The sequence below is a fragment of the Charadrius vociferus genome, unplaced genomic scaffold (assembly GCF_000708025.1).
Source record: "Charadrius vociferus isolate BGI_N301 unplaced genomic scaffold, ASM70802v2 scaffold32, whole genome shotgun sequence".
NCBI lineage: Eukaryota > Metazoa > Chordata > Aves > Charadriiformes > Charadriidae > Charadrius > Charadrius vociferus.
In genome coordinates, this window is record NW_009647856.1 from 4669204 (window position 1) to 4693448 (window position 24245).

At 39.0% G+C, this 24245-nt stretch overlaps 1 protein-coding gene across 1 annotated transcript in view; it reads right to left on the reverse strand.

Moving 5' to 3' along the window:
- The window catches only part of SEMA3D (sema domain, immunoglobulin domain (Ig), short basic domain, secreted, (semaphorin) 3D), a 98890-nt gene that overhangs the window by 36551 nt on the left and 38094 nt on the right, over positions 1–24245 (reverse strand). The window contains exons 6-8 of the mRNA XM_009882931.1: positions 20816–20944; positions 14556–14698; positions 249–363 (exon numbers count right to left, since the gene is read on the reverse strand). Of these exons, the coding sequence (XP_009881233.1) occupies positions 249–363; positions 14556–14698; positions 20816–20944 (387 nt within the window). The remainder of the gene's footprint in view (positions 1–248; positions 364–14555; positions 14699–20815; positions 20945–24245) is intronic.

Genomic DNA, 24245 nt, shown 5'->3' on the forward strand with positions numbered 1-24245 from the left:
TTAATAAAGAATCAGATTTTCACTTTCCAGCTTTTGGAGTGAAAATATTTCTGATCAGACTAATTCCAGTTGTAAGCAGGGACTTCTGACAAAAGTCAGAGATATTACCAGCACTGTTTGGAAGAGGAGTAAAATCAGAACAAGACGTAGTGCTTCTACAAAAAAACAACCAAACAAACAACAACAACAAAAAAAAACCCCAAGAAATACTGATGTCAAAATAGACCATTAAAGTTAAAACAACTTACGCAGCTCATCAAAATGTGTGTCTGCTCCTTCAGGACCTGGTATCGAACACACAAGCCTGGCTTTCAGAAAAGTAGTCCACTTGTTTATTAGGCTCCTTTGACCTCCCATATCATTCTAAGAAAAATAAAACTAAAATATTAAGTGTTAAACAAATAAGAAGAGTTTCAACATACAATATTTGCTGGTAGCACAGTATTGACTGTGCTTCTTCAGCCTGATTCCACAGTTTGATCTTACCACAACTTTTTTTTAATTGGTTCCCCCCCCAAACAGTGTAGGACAGCCTTTTCATAAGTAGCTCCTGTAGTCACTTTTCAGCTTAGAGAGTGGGCAACTCAAATTTCCTTATTATACCCAAATCTGTTTGCAAAGTTCTCTCACCAGCTCTACAGCTGGAATGCTGTGAAAATGTGTGTCTATATCACGTGACTTCTTGTTCCCTGTGATGCTAATTTTTGCAATCAGTTGCTCTTCCAGAATTCTTTACAAACACAATAAAAATGCAGAACACTTTGTTTTATCAAAAAAGAAAAACTATATTCATCAGCAGTTCTTGCAATGTAAATACTGCACTGTTTGTTTTGTGTACGTAGTACAGAGATACACACATTCCAGGGTAAACCAGTCATATTATTTTAATAACCATTGTTATGGAAATATCAGTCTATCCTGCACAAAAAGGGATTAATTTTTCATTTCTTTTACTATGGTTTTCCAATACAGGAGCACACTTGCCCAAATTTTCTTTAGTCACTGGAGAAAGAAAAAACTCTATAAAGGGTCACTTGAAATTTGAATTACCCTTCTGAAGGGTAGGTGTCCTTCTAGTGACTTGGATCAGTAGAGAGGTGTGGGGACAGTGGATCTTAGAAGAAAGTTTAAATTTTAAGCAGTTGGAACTAGCAGTTTACCTCCTGCCATTGAGTACATGAAAAATCTAATGAATTACATTTATCTGTCCCCTTTGGCCCCAAATAACAGATCTATTCAGGTTCTGCAGTGCTATTTAAGCCTCATTTTTTTTCATACTGAAAACCGTAAGGGCAATGACATTCCAGCAGGAACCCGGAATTCATACACTTAATAGAAATGCTATCACTAACAGCAGTCTCCCAGCTGTAGGTTTGGAATTGCCCCATGAAGGTGCCTACTTATTTTCATTTATAAACTCTGAAGCTTAAGGGATCTGTGCTGTAAATGTAAGCACCACAAATTTGGTCATAAGTATTCATTCCCTCCTTTGGAGAAATGACTTATTTTGTTAATTGGCTTTGCAACTCTGAAAGTATAGCACCAGCCAGTAGGAAACACTGGGTGGTGGAAATTATGTGGTATTTCCATAGATTGTATTTGGCCCTTCAGGGCTGTATCGTAAGTGTTACAGGCATTCAGAAAGATGGTTTTAAGTGCTGAAATTCACTTCACAAGGACTAACACTTCTCTGGTAATACACTCTTAACTGTTTTCCCTTTTCATGTACTTGCTACTTTTAAATAGGTTAGCTCAGTTGGAAATGATTCCTGTTAATCTGTCGCCTTTGGAACTCCTGTTCTTACAAGAATTGCTACCTCCTCTTTTGATTTCCTGAGGTCCTGCCAAGCCTGAAGCTTTGCATCTAGCCAACAGATTTATTACAAAGGTGTCAAAATTAGCAGCCTGAAGCCAATAGGAAAAAGAAGCTCTGCATGTGTGTGTTCTGTTCAAAGGCATGGCAGATAAACTCTGTGGCATAATTAAAACCAAACAATTACAAAGATACAACAAAGAATCTTAAAAAGCAAGAAGCATTAAGCTTTTCCTTCCTCTGGCAATTTGGATTAGCTAAGCAATTCTCACGTTGCAGGGCTTCCACTTTGATTTCTTGTGGATGTGATGTAGCATCACAGGACCCCGAGACGTCTCTAACTGCCTGGCTAGGATCAGAAAGGGCAGAGAAAGCGATATGGTGGGGCTGGAATGGAACAATCACCCTTGTCTAACTCCTGCTCCTGTCATTGTAGGTGTTCAGCTTCTGCAAGAGATGGGAAAATATGTACTTGCGTTTTACCACCCTTAAGTCAAGATCCAACAGAGCATTTTCGCAAATGCTTATTTTAAACATATCAGGGGGTCTACTGAGTTCCTAAAGAGTAGTGTGAACCAAATACTGTGCTCAAAGGAAGCAGTGTTAGCAAGTGCTATGTACTTTAAAGTATAAGATTCCATTGGATTTAAGATTTATCCATATTTCCTCACTCTCAAGCCAGAACAGAATATTAACCATATTACTTCAATTTAAGAGACATTAGAACAGACATTCACTAGGTCTGCCTCACATACCCAGAAGTTGCCAATAACACTGTAAAGTTTATAAAAGAGCCAGGGGAATTCAATGACAAGCCGGGACTCCATCATCTACCGAGTCCTTCTGAGGCTGGACAGTGAAAAATTTATGGTGCAGAAATGCAGACTGAAAAAACCTCTCAGTGATTTAGACAGTTGCACATCTAATATGCTGACATACCCTCCACCATACTTCTTCCTACTGACGTGGTTGAATGAAACAAAATGTACATTTTGTTAGGAGGATTTTTTTGTTTGGGGGGGGTTGTTTGTTTTGGTTTGTTTGTGGGTTTTTTTGGGGGTTTTTTTGTGTGGTTTTGTTTTTTTTTTTTTTAGCAGCCACATAATACTCTTCCATTCTTTATGTCATCTCTGAATAATGTAGCGTCTTTGCTTTCCCACTATGTGCCCAGGATTCACTGACTGAGGAAGCACAGGATTTGACACAGGCCATGATGATTTTATCTACAGGTAGAATTAGCTTTGCTCAGGCCAAGGTGGTTCAAAACCTGTAAATAGTATAGGCATATCTTTGCTCCTGGATTGTCAAGTAGTGATTGTCTTATTAAGCTCTGGAAATCTCCACTTTTTGAAGAAAGTGCACCCCTTCCTTCCTAACACTATTTTTTTGGTGCATTATTAGGTCAGTCTTTGACATGTCTTGAGGCTTCCGGGGCTGGAGAACATGCAATTATTCTCCTTTCCTTCAGGCATGAACTCATCAGCTTTGCATCATACCTGCCTACTCTGTTGCAGATTCCTTGGACCATCATAGATCATGATTATTGGCCTCTGAGAGGCTGGGCAAAGCACATAATGGCCCAAAACCTTTTTGAGACTGGGTTGCTACAAAAAGAAGACAGTCTCTTTTGTGTAAAAAAATATTTAAGAATATCTGTCTGAAATGAGTCCCTGATGTGCTCAAATGCTGTGAGCTGGATGTAGAGTGTGAATTAATATAATAAGACATATGGGTGGGCAGGCTGGGTAGTCGGTGGATTAGAAAAAATGGATGGAAGAGAGAAAATCATCAAAGAAAAGGCCAGTCAGTGCGTAGGTAAACAGAAATAAGGATTCTACACAGACTTAAAGTCCTAAGAAGACAGCTCGACTGATTGACACCAAGCGAGGATTTGCCTCAACCCTGCAGGAGTGTGTGGTAAACTGGAGGTACTAAAATGACTTCAGACAAGAGATACTATACTGAAGACAAAGAACGCTAAATATTTCAGGGAGATGAGACATGAAGACAAGATAAATTTAACTGCTGTGAGAAGGGGAATGCAGCATGAGCAAGCCTTACATTCCAAAAATATGGCTAATCTACTTGTAACAGATGAGCAGCCATGAGTATCTGAAATCTTATCTCCGAAAATATCACTTCTAAGCGCACTGGATTAGCAGCGTTTACTATAAACTTTGTTAGAGTGCAGATGAAGGCACTTAGGACTGCATATTTCTTTTTGAACACAAATAAAGGTCTAATTAGCACTTACTGCTTTGTAATCTCACAAGCTGTAACAGATACCAACGCTTCCGCCTGAAATACATTCTTTTTAACAGAAAGAAGTGCCTGTAAAATCTTGGTTACTTGTGTTTTCCTGAGTTAGAGATTTAAATAATTGCCAACTAGAAGGTGGGCAGTTCAATCTGTCACCTGTTGAGGAAATACTACCAAAAAATATCACAAAGATTTAAACACAGAAATTATGTAGATAAATGGGTAAGTAATCCAATAGGACTTCAATGAATCAGACAGGCTTTTATTTTACAGAAATCCTAGAATATCAGCCCTTTTCAATAAACTGGTTCTAAAAAATAATTCAGAGGGAAAAATCAGGTTTCTGCCAAACTACATCAAGAATTCAAATATGTGATGTACAATTTCAATGAGTGCAAGTAAGTGTATGGCTTTCTGACATCCAGGAAGAATGCTGTGTAAATGCCACAATGCAAAATTTGTGAAGTAAATTAAGGTCATATCATACACATTTCTTAGGACACTTCCACGGAAATCTCAGTTTTCTGATCTGCGATTTATGTACAACTGAGCAAAACAGCAGGTTTTTCAAACCCTCTAGTTAAAGACAAATTTATCATGGAAATAAATAAAAATATCATTCTATGAACACGTGATTTAAAAATCAACTTATATTAAATATTTTCTGTTGTATCTATTTTCTATTCTACTGTATCTTATATATGATATAAATTTCGCTTCATTAAAATGCACAAAGGTTAGTCTTAGAATCCAGTAGGCAGGAAAACAGATGGCAACAACACTAAAGAACATCTGCATCTTTGGGGTCTTAAATCTCTTGTTTGTAAGTAACAGTGACAAATTGAACATTAGAACAAAAAGTGCATTTTTCTGGAAATCAATCAACATCAAAGATGTCAAACACTATGATTCATAAAACTTTAAAGACAGTAATTATCCTGAACAGCATCTTAAATAAAGAAAAAAAAAAAAAAAAAAGAAAAAGACAATGAGTGGAATTTCTAGAAGCAGGTTATTAATTAGAGCCAGTGGCAAGATGTGCAGAAGGACTATCCAAAGTGAATTCCTGGCCTGAATAAAAGTAAATGTTGGAGAACAGAGGGGAAAAGTGCTGAAACTGCAAAAGGCCCTGGAGCCTTTCTCTTGTGTGAAGCCTAGCTACGTTACAAAGCCACCAGAAACAAACGGCATACCCTGCGGCAAAGGCTTACATTATGGGAAAAAAAAATCCTTCTAGTAGATTTTATAAATGGAGAAACAGCCAACAATCTTCTTTGGACTTCTGTCTTCAAATTCATAGTCTTTTTTTTTTTTTTTTAATTATTTCATTTTACTTTGTTCATTCTGGCCCTACCCAGCTCTGTTAGGTACTGACCTAACACAGGAAAGTAAGATTTCCTCCTTCAGGAATTCAGGTTCAAAATTTCTTGCCCAAATCATACTGATGTGAGACGGAAGATTCCTCCCAGGATTTCAGCAGGCTATGTGTCAGATGCAAAAACATCAAGCAACACATGAAGCGTGACTTGAGAGAGAATAAAAATACACTTGCGATATAAATAAGAGAAAGGAGACATGCAATTTTAGATCTTTGACTGCTGTGTTATGGACACTTTGAGTAAACTTGGGAAAGTCAGTTCACCTCTGTGTCTGCAGTCCCCATCTGACAGTGAGAGTTGTGACTGCTTAGTAATTCTGCTGTTTCTGTGAGATTATAAAACCTTTCATGGGGAAAGCTTCTTATTATAGTATTGCATAATGCTTCTGTAAGATGGCACGAACCCCTCTGGCCACTGCAGATATTGCTAGCATATAATAGTTCTGGTGCGTGAAGGAGTTGATGAAAGATAGGGATTTGAGTGGGACTCAGCCTCATGTACCACTCGCTCACTCACAGCGATGTCCGTTATCAAGTCTAGCCTGGCAGAACGATGCATTTCTTCAGCCTATGGGCTGTGCCTTGCAAGGTCTCTGCCACTGCTGTTTCATTTGCACATAATTAGACAACAGAACTGAAGGTGCAAACACACACAGACACCTGATAGGAACTGTGCAGAGTTGCACATCACTTCAACAAGAAAGGCTGGAATAAACTCAGCCCTCCTGATTTCCAGGGTGATATATCAGCCTGGTATCTCTACAGTGCTCCTCAGACCACCAGAGTGCAGGCTGCACACCCTTTATTTCCTCCAGAAGCATAATCAGAAGTTCCTCTAGGTTTCTTGGGCTTGGACATTGAGCTTTCCCCTAGGCAAACCTGTTGTCAGATAATCCTTCTATGATCATTTTTCACATCTTTCTTGAGAGCTCAAAACCGTTACCACTTGAAACAGAAAACTCATAGTCGAGAGTACAGATGTGCAAAACCCCAGACTGCTTTTTGGTCCCTAGGACTTGCCATTTCTGAACACCTTTCTGAAATCATTATCCATTACAGTCCAGAACCTAATGTACAGCTTGTCTGGGCTCCCTGCTTATTTTCCCCATCCTGAGACAGAGCCATCATGTCAGGCACTAAGACTGAAGGGTTCTCATCATCAGTGCAGTGTATTTACTGATCTCCTAATCTGTCACTGCTCTGTACTGGCTGGCTTCATTCCCTTAGTGTAAACTACACAGCTGGTTGCAAAAGGAGTTGAAGAGGCTAAGTAGTGTCTTCTACAGACTAAGATTGTATCTAGCCTATGGATCAAATCATTCATTGAGTTCTGTGCACATCCAAAGTTGATTGCACAACTGCGGTCAAATACAGATCTCAAAACCAAAACAAACAGAGAAGCTAAACTTTTGTCTCAACCCATGCCCTTGCCTACCTAGACAGCAGGATTAGGCAGGAGAGACACACATCTCTACAGTCAGCGGCATGCAGGAGTATCATAGCTAGTGTCAAATCTGCTTTTGGCTTCCTTGGCTGAAATGAGAAAATACCTGGCAGGACTGAACCAGGGAAGCCTTTGGCATGAAACCAGAATGAAGCTTAAGAGTTGAATGTATGGCAAGATGACCCAATGTCATTGGAAAGCTGATGTGATACCTATGGGTGAGGATGCTACTCTGGGCATTCACATATTTCTACTCATTAAGACAACAGGAAAGAAGGTCCTTATCACAACCATAGCAAAAACTACAAGACTGTAGGCCACATCTACTGTGGAAAAACCCTCTGTCTGAGCTATGAGTGAGAGAAACAGTGCTTTAGCTGTGAGTTCCTGCTCCTCAAGCAGATTTATTGTTATTTCATTCAGAATGGCAATGTACTCGCATTAAGCATGCATAACTGTTTGGTTCACTATAAAAAATACTGATTTTTATTTTGGAAAGTATTTAAATATCACACCCAGATGTTTCTACTGAATTATCTTTGGATGGGATCCAAACTGGAAAATCTAAATATATAGCAAAGAAAAATTCTGGACTGTTACTAAAAGAATACCATGAAAAAAAACAAAAGCCAGAAACTTAGAGGCTCAGGTAAAGACAGGGAGACAACAACAGCAAGTTTAAACATGCTTTGGGACAAACAAAATGATAAAATTAAGCACCATTTCACTGCAAGAACATACAGTGAGACTGCTAAGACTACCTCCGACAGGTTTGTTAGCATTAGGAGCATTCCCCAAAACTGCTCAAAGGCTGCCACAAAGTAGATGTACTCTACTATATCCATCATTAGGCTCTTCTCTCCAACTTCAATGGAAATTTGAAGTGAGCAAAGGTGATGGTTGAACTAATAAAATATGTTAAGGAATTCTCAGGAAAATCTACCTTAAATTTTGAGCATAAACTGTTCATGGTTTATTCCAGTGTGTTTGACTTGCCTTTACCTGTCTCTCATCTAAACTTCCATGTATACTTAATATAAATTATATGATATAAATACGTAAAAAGCATATAAAAAGCCAGAAAAAATAAAAACAAAGAATAAAACCTTCAGATAATGAAATGTAGCATTCTTGATCGTGAAGGCAGAAGCAAGTCAAGTGACTAGATGGATCATGCAATTAATGTCAAATAGGAGATCAGAATTTATATGATTTGAATGCATTGAGAGCATTGTGAAACTGAAGCTGTGTGAGATGTAGCACCAGGATACGCTGTTTTCTTTCTGAATTTGCCATTCAGAATTTCACGTTCTTAAATAAGAATGTCTTGAATTTCACATTCCAGGGACCCAGTAGGGCAAAGGTCCCTTTATAGTCAGTGGAGAATATGTTCTTCAAAGAGTGATTTGGGTTGAAGATGGAAGGAGTCTTCCTCTAAAGAACAATCATCTGCCTTTATTGATTGAAGTGAATGCCCAACAATGACTTTCCTCGCTTGGATACATACAAGTGTGGGACAGTGTGATCACAGCACTGACAACCACAGGTTGAGAGTTGGAAAAGCATGAGACTGAAAAATAAAGATAGGTCAACGTCTTACAGAGACCTCTAGAATTTAGCATCCTGAAACATCTGCATTTACAACCATGTACTCAGTCAACAACAGCAAAGCCTTAACTGTAAACTGTGGTACATTTTCATATTAAATGTACTTATAGGTAAAAACCCAGGAAGCTAATTTTATCACATCAGAAAATTTCCAAAATCACAAAGTCATTATTTACTACTCTTAGAGATATTTAAACATCTGAATCAAAGCACTATGAAGTCAGGAACTTTGGATTAGACATAGGAACTCCACTCCAATTAACTCTGCAGGCTTCTAACTTCCAAGCCAGTGGGTTACTGACAAGTGTCTCTTCTGCAATGAGTCTCTCTGGCAACCAGGATGATTTCCAGAGTTTGCTTCAGAGACTGTGCAGCTGCATTTCCATAATCCAGTTTTTAAAGCTCTATCTTGACACTGCAATTTCTTTTTCATTTTCCCTGAGGCTCAGTAAAATTCAGTCACACCTCTTTATACATAAGCATAACTTACATATTTTTGCTTCATCTGCAAATCATGATTTCCCCCCTCAAAAAAACACCAATTATATTGTTGAAACACACCCATGAGGGACAAAAATATACAAAACATCCTATACTCATGCCTGTATTCTTGCCAATAAGGAAAGCTGGACCAAAAGACCTGACAAAGCCTGATGTTATGTCTCTTAATTCATCACAGTTAGAAGCAGATATTATATGGAACTGGCCTGTAGCCAACACATCAGCCCTTAAAATGAAATCATCTTGATGAGCATCTGCTTTTCTACATAATTTGAAAACTTTCAAATGGCACATAATATTCAAATATCAAATTTGGAAGTCCAAGAGGAGCTGGCTGCTGAAAGACCCACTGCTGCTGAGACGTTCAATGGGCAAATGAGGGCCAAATTTTTTTCTAGAGATATTTTTGAACTGGATTTAATCATTATCATTGAGAAATAGGAAAAAAAAAAACCACAGGAAAAAAAAAACAGAAAAAAACCCCCATTATCCATGGTTAGCATTGTGGCTAGGCAATATTATGGTGACAAAGAGAGTACGTAAGCATGTAATACGCAGTAAGTTAAATCTCGTCTGGAATGAGTTGCCTCCAGAACTGGAAGCAGGATAACTGCACGAGCATGGCTCCGAGCCCAGACTAATTAGCCCTGCTGAGAACATGTTAACATGGCTATTTCGCTTCCGGGACCCAAGTTAATACGGCTGAACAGTAAAGCATTACGCTATGCGGACAACTCAAATGTTTTTGGAGATAGATCAATTATCTACACAGTGATGCATTACACAATATAGAAACACAAAGAATGTTAATGACCCAGTTATCCCTAGTCACAGTAAAGGCATGGCTAGACTATTTCCAGGATAAGAAAAACACCTCCTCACTTTTACACATAAGCAGCCCCATGGCAGAGCCCACCAGAGACCCTGGACATGGAGTCACGGAGAAATAGCTCCCTCCTGCCATTCCGGGAATACAAACTGCCTTAAAGCACCAGACGGGAGGTGAGGTCGTAGCCTTGAACTCCGCTTATGCTCATGGCTTTGGAAATAAATCATGTTACCCAAAGGTGGAATGCAGGGTGTGTCCTGGGCTCTTGACTTAGGAGCTCTTAAAATGATTACATTCCAGTGTGTTTAGAAAGTGCAGTTTAACCAAGAGGGCTGTGCCTAATTGCTATATTCTCGTCCCCAGGTACAGCGTGGTATATAGAAGGGTGGAATGGCATACCAAAATAAGAGACAAAGAGCTCACTTGTTCCCACTAGAACAAAGGCCTCTTCTGGATACCGAACACTTTGGGAAACATGGGAAAGCATCAGGGGCTGAAGTCTGATTTCTTGGCAGTTGAGGTCTTGGAAATCAGTCTTTAAGACTGCATGCCGTAACTTTTGCAATACATCACCAAAACCGTTAAAGGGAAGCTTCTAACACAGCAAATGCAAACCACTGTAATAATAAACAGGATTTTCATACTGTAGCGGAGAGACTACTGCTTTTGGCTAATTTCCACTCCATTCCAATAGAATGAGGTTGTAACTATGAAAAAAATGTGTTTCTGTATAGAAAACAAACAAATAAAACCCCCAACAGCCTTCCCCCCTCTCCAAAACCTTTCTGTGTGCTCCTGTAAGTTAGGATTTTCATTTCTCACTTTATTTGAGTGGGGAAAATAGGAGGGAAACCTACATCTTTTCTGGGGCTGTATTTGTGCATATGTGAAGTTGTCCTTAAATAGAACTGCAATTCTGTCATCATTTTGTGGTGGGTATGTATATAAAAATATAGATGACTTCTTACTTGACTGCAGAAGGCACAGTGTATGGATGCTGTAATTTTTTTTTCAAAATCTGTCTCAGTGTCTGATGACTGTGTCGTGCCTTTAGCTGATTCAAACTAGTTCAGCAGTGAGGGCTTGAAGAAAATGTAGCTGTAAAAGTTTATGCTTGTCTTTCTAGAAACAGAAACACGTGGGTCCATGCTCTTAATAAGTTAAGATTTGTACGATCATGTACATATGTGTATCTAGCTGGCTAATATTTAATAGTAGTTTTTTTACTTATGACCTTACTTGAAAGGAAAGCAAATAACCCAACAGATTATACTTTATGGAAGTAGGAACATAACATAAGTAGTATCAGGTGTTACAGATAGGCCAATGATATCTTTTCTGCCTCCCTCAAACCAAAAATAGGAAATGCTGTTTGCCATGATAAATTACACAACTGGTTCTGAAAGTGATTGTTGAAAGCACTTCCTCCCAATTCATACCGATATCCCCTGGTGATATATAGAATGTAGATGACGTAAATCTAAATTAGTGCTATTTAGTGCTACAGTGGCTGTGTTATTATAACACATGCTTCGAGATGGTAAGTATGGTCTTATGAACAGGACAAGTGACAGCTGTTTGACTCTTAGCGAAGAGCTGCCAGCAAGAGTATTATAATCCTCTGGGCCTGAAAGTAGCTGGGAAAAGGCAATGCTTTCCAGAGACTTTCCCTAAGGGGGAGGATCAGTGAGAGACCATATTGTTAAGCCATTGAAAATTAGCCAAAGAATAGGCTGCATTGACTAACCTCCTTATTAAAAACAAAGCCTATTCTAATTTCAGCATGTGTCTCTGGCAGTAGTGCACAGGAGCCCTAAGGCACAGTGAGGTAGAGGCTAATTGAGTTCTAGCAGAAGAAAACTGTGTTTACACCAAGCAAACTATTTCAAAAGTTGCTGGGCTCCTCCCACCCATGGTTATTCTCTGCTTGCTAAGGAAAGAAAATGAAGGCTTAACTTTATGCAGTAGAGGTCACATTAATGAGACAGTGCAAATAGAAATGGTTATGTTATCGATTGTTGCAACCAAAGACATTGATCCCATATCAGAGAGAATTAAGCATAGCAGATATTTCATAGCAAAGCACAGATCAGGAGGATCTTAGTCTGCAAACAGAGGAGTCTATCTGCATCTGAGAGCCTGAGAGATCTGGGGCTGTTCAGCCTGGAGAAGAGAAGGCTTTGGGGAGATCTTATTGCGGCCTTCCAGTACCTAAAGGGGGCCTACAGGAGAGCTAGGGAAGGACTTTTTACTAAGGCATGTAGTGACAGGACGAGGGGGAATGGATATAAACTGGAAGAGGGCAGGTTTACATTAAAAAGTAGGAAGAAGTTTTTTACTTTGAGGGTTGTAAGGCACTGGAACAGGTTGCCCAGAGAGGTTGTTGAGGCCCCATCCCTGGAGGTGTTCAAGGCCAGGCTGGACGTGGCCTTGGGCAACCTGGTCTAGTCAGAAGTGTCCCTGCCCATGGCATGGAGGTTGGAACTCGATGATCTTCAAGGTCCTTTCCAACCTAAACCATCCTATGATTCTATGATTCTATGATCTTTTCATTTATATTAGATAACCATAATAATTCTATTTTAATTATAATAATTTGCACTATACTATTTTTTATTTGCAGATAATCAAGACAAATACACAAAAAAACAGGAGTCTGAATTTTCAGGGGGATTCTTCATCCATCGGGGAGTGCTCAATAAATAAAGAAGACAGCGCAAAACTAACATTAATAATAACCACCTTATCAGTTTCTATTGTTTTGCTTTGACTATTAAAAATCAAAATCAGGACATTTTCCCCCCTTAACATGATTACTCTACAAACTCAGTCTCATTTGAGGTATGATTATGCAGGTCATTAGGATTTCCTTACAATACTTCTGCTTTCATTATGATATCTTATCTGCTTTTTCTCTAGGTAAAGGATGCTGGAGATCTCTAGCTAATATATCTTAGTTTACTATAATCTCTCATGTGCCTTGGCTTGAAAATGTTGTCTACCAATTTCTCCTAATGCATTAAGTGCTTTCTCATAATCAGCAAATGCCATGTCTAGCAGCAAATCATATATGTTTGCATTTCCATTCTGCCATTAATCACACTGCTGTGAAATACCCAACTAAAGATTATCCATCCTTTCGTCTGGCTAAAAACCTATTAGAGAACTGATTTATGAATGAGTTTTTTTTTTTTTTCTTAGCATTTTAGGTCAAGGGTAGAAGTGTGAAATGGCTGTGGTCACTGAAATCTCAATTGTCAGGAGTTTTCTGGACTGCAGAACAGTCATAGATTTACATATTCATACACACGTGTCCACTCTTTGTTTTTCAGTGTGTGTCCATTAGCTGAATGGATGCTCTTCTCCTAGACACATACTACCGCAAATCACAAAGTCTTGTTTGTTTACTAAATTTCAAGCTTCTTAAGAAGACAATTTTCACTGCCAGCAGAGTCACATTGCTCAGAAAATGCAAGTAAATGAAGATATCTGAACAAAATATCACAGAAATGTACCTATTTGTGTGATTGCTGTGATGGTGTTGCTGATATCTAGTTCATCACATGAGATAAAAATTTGCTCAAAGCTTATATTTACTAATATTAAGACAACTTTAAAGTCCAATTTTCCTGACTTTTGCCAATGATTCCTGGGTACCTGGATTCACTGAAGATTTAAGGACAGGATGGGGGCACCTACACTGTTTCTGTTCCTACATTATTATGGGATAAAGGAGTGGATAGAAAGTATGCCCAACACAGAGGTCAATAAACCCTTCTGCTGCAGTGGGAAGAAGTCCTTAGCAAAACCAGCAGGCTGTTAAACAGCAAACTCTATACTGACTGCTGTCTTCATATGCAAAAATTGATTTATCTTTTCATTACCATTTGAGGAGGCTTCTGCCCTTGACAGAGATGCTTCTTCAAAAAGAGTGCAGCTCATGAAAATCTGAGTCTGCATTATGAATACCATAGGGGCAGAAATCTTTCCTAAGGGGCAAAACCAAGCATAATGAAAGAGAAAGTGATGGCAGTAATCATTTAAAGGAGGTCAGGCACCAGCCAAATTAAACTTTTTACACTGCAGCAGACCCAGGGCCTGGTTCCTCTTGGTCAACAGGTCAAGGACTGCACTCCTTCCCAGGGGAGGAAACCTCCGGGCAGATGTGGGTGTAGCTCAGAAACTATATACATTTTTAGCCTCCCTTCAACCGACTGATTATCAGGAATGCGCAGAAACAAATGACTGACCCCAGCGCTCAGTAATGCCCAGGAATGATGTACTGAGCTAGGGTGAAGGGGTGGGTTTCTACAACCCTCCACGCAGTGGGCATTTTCCACAAAAACCCCAATACCTTGTCATTGTGTACACTTCTACAAGTCAGTTCTCACTGAAAGCTTGTGAAACAAAGCAGGTCACTGCTGCATATCTGAAGGTCAATACATTACCATTTAAATGCAGGATTATCATTTATAAGCATATTAGCTTTTCTAAAAGTGGTACACAGTCCATATCAAGTCTATTTTTCAGAGAAGTAAACTTTGGACAGCATTAGTAACCTACGTTCAGAAAAAATACTATGATGGCTCATTGGGTAACAGCACCATTTCCTTCTGATCTGAAAGAAAATGAGATTTTCACAGAAACAAACCAAACTTTTCTTTTTTTTTCTGTTTTTTCTCCTTTTTTTTTTTTTTAATAGAATAAAAAATAGAATCCTCACCTTACAAACTCTCCCAACTCGGGAAAGGATTGTCTTGTCAGATGTGCCACTATCTTGTGATATTTCTCGGAAAAAGAAGTAGATTTTGTCATCATCTGGGTTATAGGTGTCCGGGATGGGAAAAGTTCCAATGAACTTTGCTCCTAGAAGTTCCCAAAAAAAAAGTTTTTAAAATATGAACAAAAATCTTAACATGGGATACTAAATTTCTCTTTCAATATCTGCATTTATTTTGCATCTTCCAGTGAATTAAAAACATCACTATATAGACACATAGTGTCAAGTTGCTTACTAACTCTGAGCAAAACCCACCATTGATTCTGAAGTATTTACTCTTAGTGTGATATTTTTGCATATATAGTTTACTACCACTTGCATAAATATGCAGTAATGGCTGTCAATCTCTGTTTGAAAGTAGTATGACTTTCAGTACAAAATATTGCCCACGAAACTCTGTCTTACTGCTCTTGCCACCAACATCAAGCTAAGGAGATTTTCCACAATCACATGGCAGAATTTAAATTAATTTAATAACACATTGCAGCAGTTATGAGTACAGAAACACACTACTGTTTACTAGAGAGAGCTTGCAAAAAAAAAAAAAAAAATTGGTATCAATGGCAACTTTCCAAGTTATGTTTCCCACATATCTGTGCTATAACAATCTTACTGTCTATACCAAATCCAATATGGTGCCGTGCTGGGATGCCCCAGTTAGCACACTAAACTCCACAACTGACTGGTCAGTGTTAAGGACAGTGTTCTTTGTTGTGCATGTAAACAGATTAGCTGTATCAATGTAACAGTCTGTTTGTGTTATTTAAATGTGCTTTTTGCTAGGAGTGCTTCAGCATGCCTTACCTTGACATGCTGAGTAGTTATATTATTTCTGGTCTCTTCCAAAGCAACCTTGGCTATCTCTGCCTGCATCCTATAGGCGTGCTTATAGACCCAAGAGCTGAATACTCATCCAACACTGCCTTCCTTCTCTCTCTTGTTCATAGAATCATAGAACGGTTTATGTCGGAAGGGACCTTGAAGATCATCGAGTTCATCATTGTTCATGATCTCCAGTCCTGCTCTACTTGTTCACCAGTTGTGGGTTTTGTTTGTTTGTTTGTTTTTGTTTTCTTTTTATTTTTGCACTAAAATCAGAATTTATGTGAGTTCCACGGGCCCCTGACTGTAGCAGAGCAGGCAACACACACTCGCACAAGTGAACCAGATACTCGGGAAGTGATTTTTAAGACATTCCCCAATGTGCTACAATAGATGAGCTCTTCTGAGGGCACTTGGATCAATGATGTTTTTCTTTAAACAGAACTGGCTATACAAATACGGTGCAAAGAGACCCTTGACTCTAAAATACATTCTTTCAGCAATAAAATACACAGTCTTTGTCCCCCATAAGTAGGCAGGCTGTGGCAAAAAGCAGTGAGGAGGATGGGGTAAGGTGGCAGAGCAAACAGAGCACACTGGCCATATGTGGGGAATACTATTATCAGCTTTTAATATATCTTCGTGCCTTTGTCCTCTTTATAATGACTGTTGCTTTATGTTAGCCTTGAGGATTTTTCAGCATGAACTCTATAGTACACACAGGACAAAAAGAGGGTCCTTGATTCAAAAGTTCACAGTCGAAGGCTTGAGACAAAATGGGATATGTTTAAGTGCTGAATGTGCACCTTCATGACAGAAGAGTAAATTTATGGGTCAAAATAGCCACAGTGTTGCTTCCATTTTAAACCTTTCTGACACTAGAGAATGGCATCAGCAGAAAAAATGAAATGATGCAGGCATCAAGCCCTGTAAATTTAAGTTAGGATTTCAAAATGAGCCTAAAGAAAATATTCAATTACCCCTCAGGGCCTGTGAGGCTACTTTGAAGATTAAATCTCTAAGCGTGAATAAATACATAAATATGCTTCCAGTATGGTTTCTTAAATATGTGGTTAGCTAAATAGCCATTTAATAGGAAAACCTGTGAAATACTTCTGTAACATTCTTTTGAATTTCACATAGATTTTTTTTTTTTTAATCCACATTTGCAGAACAAAACTCTGAATGTATGTTTTTTTTAAATTAAATTTCATTGCTTTACTTGGCAAGCCAAATGCAAAAACAAATGTCTCAATACCAATTCCTGGAAGAGATTTAGAAGAATCTCTAACAAATTAAAGGAACACAAATACTTAACGATTTTCAATCATGTTGAAAACACTGAAGTTGAAAGTTAAATTAAAAAAAAAAAATCAACCACTGTTAAAGATATGAAGACAAAGAGACTGAAAACAATTTAATGAAAAAAATCATGATCTGAAAAGCACATTATGTTCTGCAAGTGAGATCTTTGTCTCATCTTTTGTAATCCATCCATACAACATTAAAAAGTGTATTTAAACCAACTGTGAATTAGATTTTTTGGATTCTTTGCATGGGAAAATATTATATGAGGATGATTTTGAACCACTGTTTATTTTCCTATACATACAGTTGTCCCCCTCTAATTGTTTCAATAGAAGATTTTCCCACATATTAATTTCATGGTAAATTGTATGTAACCAAACAGGGGATTAAAGGCATCATGCGCTCTGACAGTAGATGGTACACTAAATTCAGGTGTTGCTCGTGCTTTTTTAAACATGTTCTTGTGACCTAGTGGAAAGAGCTGTTACACCTAGTCCTTCACTCCTGGGTTTGTTGGTGTGGTCATGTTTGCTGCTGGTTAGCTGACAGCTCTCACACCCTTCTAATGCCAGCAGTAGTTTTAGACAGTGCAACTGAAAATGACTTACTTAAGACCTACAGAGGAGTAAGACTCATTAAGCTCAGAAAAAGAGAACAGCAAACGAGCAGTAAATCCCAGAACATGAAGAAATGAAAAGCAACCCAGAACAGTGGGAGGCAGCAGCTCTTTGAGCTGCTCTGGCAGCAGTTGGGCTGCCAGAAATATATATGGCATGATAAAATGCAATGGATAGTGTTCACCTCATTTACCTTTAATTGTCTAGAAATCAAGCTCCTAACCTATATCATCTAGGTCCTCTCTCAGGGAGGGACACAAGGAAGAAAGTGGCAATGAAAAATCCCATTTTAAGGCAGATTCCTACAATGGGTGGAGTGAGTCACCCTCTGGAAGTGTCACCTCTCTCCGTAAATTACAGACAGACACAAGCTTAACGACTGAGCTCAGACAGGATGCTAACTTTTGCCTTTTAGAGCTAAGTGAGTTGAATCCCATCCAAAGTTTGCAGGATATAAAGAAGTCATTGCCTGCAAGTCTTTGCCCTGGCAAAGACTACTAAATTGCAATAAAAAAAAAAATGCAATTCAGGGCAGCACTCATTCCAACTATGGCTTTAGCTTCCTATAAAGGATGGAGGAATGTGCAGCTGTTTAGTGCATGCCTGTACGTAGGGCTCGGGTGTCCCACCACAGGATGCTCTCCTCTGCCCACTGGGCTGGAGTGGGGCAGACTCAGTTCCAGTGGGCGGCTTTGCCATCCGGAGCAGGGCCACCAGCCCCACACACCTTGTCCCTGGCCACGGGTAAGGCAGCTCCAGTCAGTGGCTGCGGGAGCGCCTGATTCTTCAGCTCTGCAGGAGAAGGGCTGATGTCTCAGCAGAGGCAGCATCCCCTCTGTCTTCAGTGCCACCACGTGCAGGAGTATGAGCCTGTGTGAGCGTGAGTCATGGGAAAGATTAGCTGCCTTCCTCCCTTTCTCCTTTGTGGAGCTGCTATTCAGTCATTGAGATTAAGACATGTCTTAATTAGTCAAGATAGAGATTCTCTGCAAGGAACTGGAAGGTATCCTACGCATTTTTCCCTTATGCTTTGTCTTTCCCTCCCTTCCCCCAGGAAAGGATAATTCTGTTTCCAGAAACAGAATAAGACTAAACTTTAAAAATATTAAGGTGCGTTATAGCAAAACTTCCTCAGCCCTCTGGAAAAAAACAAGTTATACATTTTATCCTAAGTAAAACATGAGTCACGCCTGGAAATAATTTATTTCTAATTGTACAATTACTCAAGTATGTACAACTTTTCCTGGAGGTCTAACACATGCTTGGTAAATGGGTGGTAGATTTAGGGAAGAAGGGATTTAGATGAGATGGGAGTTTTAAACCTGAAATCAAGTAAATATTTTCTTTATACCGATATTGGCTAAGAGCACAAATGTATGGAATTGGTAACGTTGCACAATAACCTAGAAATACACTGGCTATGCTATGGCTTATTGCAGAAATGATCCCATCATTTAGAGTTGCACTGGAAATTTTCTCCACCCTTAAAAGGACCATTCCAAAATACTAAAAGCACCTAGTTTATATCTATGCCTCGTAGTATAACAGTGCATGGATTGTGTATGTGAAGTCTTAGACAGAGTGTGGCTGTAGTTTTTTATATGGCTGGAAACAAGGTAAACCTGAAGAATATATGGGGTCTTCAGTGTTTATATAATGTGGGGTAATTTTCACGTCGCAGTCTAGCACAGTAAAGCTGTTTTTCAAACCCAGACATATTAATATATTATTCTCCTTAGAAAACTTTCACAAATACAGGTGCTTTAACTGAAAACAGAGTAAAACATGAATCAATCTAAAAGAAAGAAGAAAGGCAGACAACCCCCACCCAACCTCGAAACAAAACCACATAAACAGTTCTCAAACCTTTAGTTTATTCTGTGTTCTTGTACTGTTCCCTTGCCTCAAAGTGCTCATGAAGATACATTAATAGCATAAAGAAATGTTTGGAACCAGATATTTAAGCTTTAAGTCCTTTTGGGCTGGGAGCTGAACCCTGTAATGCTCATCAAGGTGGTTCAATACTAATGATAACACCAGATGCTCCTCAGGACCAAACTGCAGTAAATCTTTTTTTTTTTTTTTTTTTATGATATTATAGCATCCCTTAGGAAAGCAGCTAGCCCAACCATCTCTCCGTGCTGAGCATCTGCAGGCTGCCAGTGATAAAATTGGATATTCAGTTGCATGGTTAATTACATTGAGAGAACTGCCTGCTGGAACGCCCGTCCTGGTCCCAACCACTTACAGCCCATTTCTGGTCTACGTTGCACAAGGGATGTGTAGAAATGAGAGAGGGGAGATAGGAGAGATGGGACAAGACAGGTTTTGAGCATAGGAAATGAAAGTGGGATAGGTCAGCAGAGTTAGATGTGAGATTTTTCTATCTGTCCGAAGGACTGCTCCTATTTTGAAAGGTAAAATGACTTTACGTGGCTTCTCCTTTCCCCTTCAACTCACAGCAGAAATCCTGAGGTTATGGAGTCATAACTAGACAGAAACGTAAGGCAACAGCTTAGAAGAAGGTAGAGAAAGGGTAGGAAAAAAATAATAATAAAAAAGAACATTTCCTCTTGTTGAGGTCTCAAAGAGTTAAGAGGCAAAATTATCCCTTTCAGAAGTTGTCTGCTGGGAAGACAACTTAACCTTGTGGTCAGCAGGCCCTGGCTTTACAATATACCCATAATAGTTACACAGGCATCCTGAATCAGGGCCAGTGTTGCCACATCTTTAAAGACACTTGACGGCTAAAAGGGGGATGCTTTAATTGAGCAGGGTTAGCTTGTGAGCGAAGTTTTCCATGTTACTCTGTGTGTGGTTTGAGACTGACTGGGTGTAAATGCAGCCAGTTTTTTAGAGGGTTTACTAGCTCAGAATGTTTTTTAACAGGCAAGAAAAAGCAGTGTTTTGCTTGGGAAGCTATTTCAGGGTGCCCTTAGTGGTTTTAAAATGATCCTCACAGCAACAAAGGGTATTTTTCCCCCTCAAAAAAGGAAAAGAAAAGAAAAAAAAAAGACCTCCTACTTAAAAACATGGAATTTCTAGTCTGTCATTTCAACATGCTGTAGGGAACAGCTTTTAACAAGTGATTGGAAAAAGAGTTTAGAAAAAAATAAATTCCAACTAGACTGGAAATAGAAGCATTTAAGTCATGATATCATTCCAATTATAGGTCTATATGCAGATGTATAGATCAAGGACGGAAAGAATGATTAGGTCTTACACTCCTACCCTTTCCTTAATTAGCATTTTCACCTCTGACTTTTCTCAAGTGCATTTTTGCTCCACTAAGGTTTGGGTTTTTTTTTTTTAAAAAAAGCCTACGTAATCCAAAGATACCATGATACAATATCTATATTTATAGTTACTGGACATATATTTATATAAGAAAGGGGCTATTAACTTCAGAGAGGCGGGAACAATGCAAATGACAACAGCATATGTTTGGGATCTTACCAGTAAGCCAGTAATGTTCAGAAATGTCAGTTCTGATGTAATGGTGGTCGTGAGAAGGGCCCAGAGAACGTGTTAGAGCAGTGTCTTTGCCAAGGAAATCAGAAGCTGTTCCAGCATAAAGATACTCATCTGCAAATGAAAAAGAAATAAGGTTTCTACAGCTGTGGGGTAAACAAAATTAAGACGGTTTGTGTCTTGTTGGGTGAACCAACACCTGTGTTTAATTGGCCTATGAACTAATTTAATGTATTAAGGTATTATTGGCTTGTATTTTAATGGAATTTTGGGTTCTGTGAACTTACTTACATTTAAATGAGGGTAATATTTGTAATAATATGCCTGAGAAGTAAAAGAGTCGAAGTTTAATTTTCAGATCTTTTAGGCACCAAGAAAAGTAAATTCCCCAGGCTTTCATGCGTGCTGGGCTCTTAAGGGCAGAAAGGTGTATTTAATCTGAGCATCCTGTCCCATTAGCACTGACCATGGACCTGGGGGCCGTGGCGAGGACATGATCATCTGGCCATTCAAGCTAGCTCTTGCATCCCAGGCTTGCCATGGTCCCAATAGCTTTGCTGCTCCTGGGCTTGAGCTAGTAAACGTGATGGATGCTTCACTGCAGGAACTTTGCAGCTTGGCCCTTTCCTGGTGTCGGGATCTCCGTCCAACACTTCATTCACGAAGAGGAATTTAGGCAGTATGGGAATTCTTCTCAACTATGTAACGTGTTAATGGTAGGAATATGGCTACAGACCCAAATCGTGATCATTTTAACATAGCAAATGATTCCACTAAAATAAATGAGACATCTTGCTTGAATAAGGCAGCCAGAATTTGTCTCACAAGGAACCTATATTTATAACACATTACAGTGTTCTTGCTGCAATTGAAGTTACCATTCAGTCTTCTACCAGCTTTGTGGGAAATGCAAAACTTCACAACCTTAAAAATTGCACAATATTTTCTGTTTTCCTTCAGATCTCAGTTGGAAAAAAAAAAACAAAAAAACCAGTATCACTCTGATTTCTTTTTTTACTACATAGTGCATTTTACAATTCTCTACAATTAACAAGATAGCTTTATTGGTTGGAGGAGTTTGGGTTTTGTTTAATGACTTGCAACAATAAAACCTTGGAGTTTTTAAAAAGAATAAAGGTTCATGTTCATAAACAATAATCATATAAAAAGCAATGATACATAAAAATCCCCTTCTAGGAGTTCTTTCTCCAGGTTTTCTGGTACTCTGTGTGGAAAAGATTTCACAAGATCTTTTAGAGAGAAGTCCTTTGTTGAGAGTGAATGCAGAATAAATACCATTCAACAGAGATGTCTGGGTTTTCATTTGCAAAAGATGTAAATGCACTTAAAAAAATAAGATCAAGGGGAAAAAAAAAACCAAAAAAACAAACCACAACCCACGATCCACAAGCGCTTTATTTGGCCAAAAAAGATCTATCAGCTTTCTTTTTACCTCATTATTATTGTTACTTATGTATTATTTCCATGACAGTATTGGAAAGCACATCTTTCAGACAGCATGTCGCCTTTGTAAAGAAACAATAGCGCATTCTGAAAGGCATTTGTCATAATGAGGAATGGGCAAGGTAATTGGTGTTTGCTAACTGACAGGCACTCAGTGATCGATAAATCTGAAGGGCTAACAGGAATTCTCCATCCTTGCTTAGGCCCTGCTGACAAGGCATTTTCAGCACCTCTCTCAGCTTTTTTGGTATCTCTCATTCCAAGTTCCAGTTATGTCCAGAACAGTTTTAGCGAGCGGTAATTTGTAATAGAAGATGGATGATGAGCAGGTGATTTTCAGTCAAAACCACTAGCTTTTCAAATTTATCTGTGGAATTTACTTGGGGTGAAATGCTGTGTAGAATTCAAAGAAAGATTACGCATTTCTACAAAGAATTAAAATTACACAGTTGTATTAACCTACACACAGGAATGAAAATATAATTAAATATTACTTAGGTCATATATGTAAACTGATTTCCAAGTGTTTCCTGAAGGATACAAGTAATCTTTATTGCCACTTAGCAGATAAATAAAACTAGGCAGAGAGAAGTGACATGCTGAAGGTCACTCCTCTCGTCGGTGGCAGAGATGGAATCGCATCCCAGCGCAGCGTCTTATCTGTGAGGTATGCTGCTCTCCTAGTCCTTTTGGAAATAAAGTAATTATCAAAAGACAGGCCACGATCGCATTCTCTGGTCAGGCCTGTAACTCTTTACAATGCTCCTTGTACATTATTCGAAGCCCTTGACACCAGGCACGGTCAGCAACTAGATACTAGAATACCCTAACCGTTAATTTTATCTAGCTTAAAAATTCTTAGGTACCGAAGTTCATGTTTTAGTCAGCTAAAACACAGAAGCTTCTTCATTTCACAAGATTTAATAGAGCAGTCAAAGAAATAGAGTGCTGCTGAAATTAGCCAACACTATAATAAATCATGGAGTTCTATTGCATTAAAAAAAAAAAAAAAAAAACCTAAAAAAAGAAAGTCAAAGTTTCTAGAATCCCATTTTAAAAATAGACTTCACGGTCTAATATTAAACAGTACTAGGGGTCCCTAAGAAGAATAAGCGCTGGCTTTAATCTATTGTTTTTAATAAAGGAAGTCCTGCCCCATCTGTTGGGTCAGAATCACAAATCATCTATCTTATTATCTGAGAATAAAGACTGAACATTAGTCATATTCTTTTTATAACACAGAGTGACCGATACTTCAAAGCATTGTCACCACTGCTCTTTGGCTGTAAATGAAAACGTCATGGTGCTTCACTCTTATCTTGTATTCATATGCTTGACGGACAAGTTAAATGAAAATTGTCCAAAGCTATGAACCAAACCATGACAAAAGTAGCTCTTATAGTGATTTGAAATCCGGAGGTCAAGCTGACATTCCTCGGCACCAAATGTCAGACCACACAGCGCTGCGATGCACGCAGCAGGCAGATTGCACTATCTTGTTCCTAGGCTTCCAGCTTCAGAAGTGGCTACTCGAGTAAATAGAAACCTCAAAAATGTATTTATGGAAATAGTGGATGTCAGCAGACTTCAAAGGGCAGAACATATCGATAATTGCAGAAAGAGGCCCAGAAGCGCTTCCAACATTGTCTGTCCTTGTGGGTTTTTTTTGTTGTCTTCTTAAAGGAGCAATGACTGGGTAAGGACGAAACCGCCTTCCTGCTCAACTGGCAGAGGCTTCGCAGCTGCTCAAATGTCTCTGTGTTGCTGCAATTCCAGCTCTTTGGTGTCTGCAGACCGAAGGCTCCCTCAGCTCTGAGAGCACAAACTGGCATCAGAAACACGACTAACACCAGAGGAGCTTCAGCGATGGCATCTTCTGAGCCTCTGACCCCAGACTTCACGTTAGGAAGCCATCGCACGTCTGAGAGGAGCGCCTGGCTCTAATGGTTTC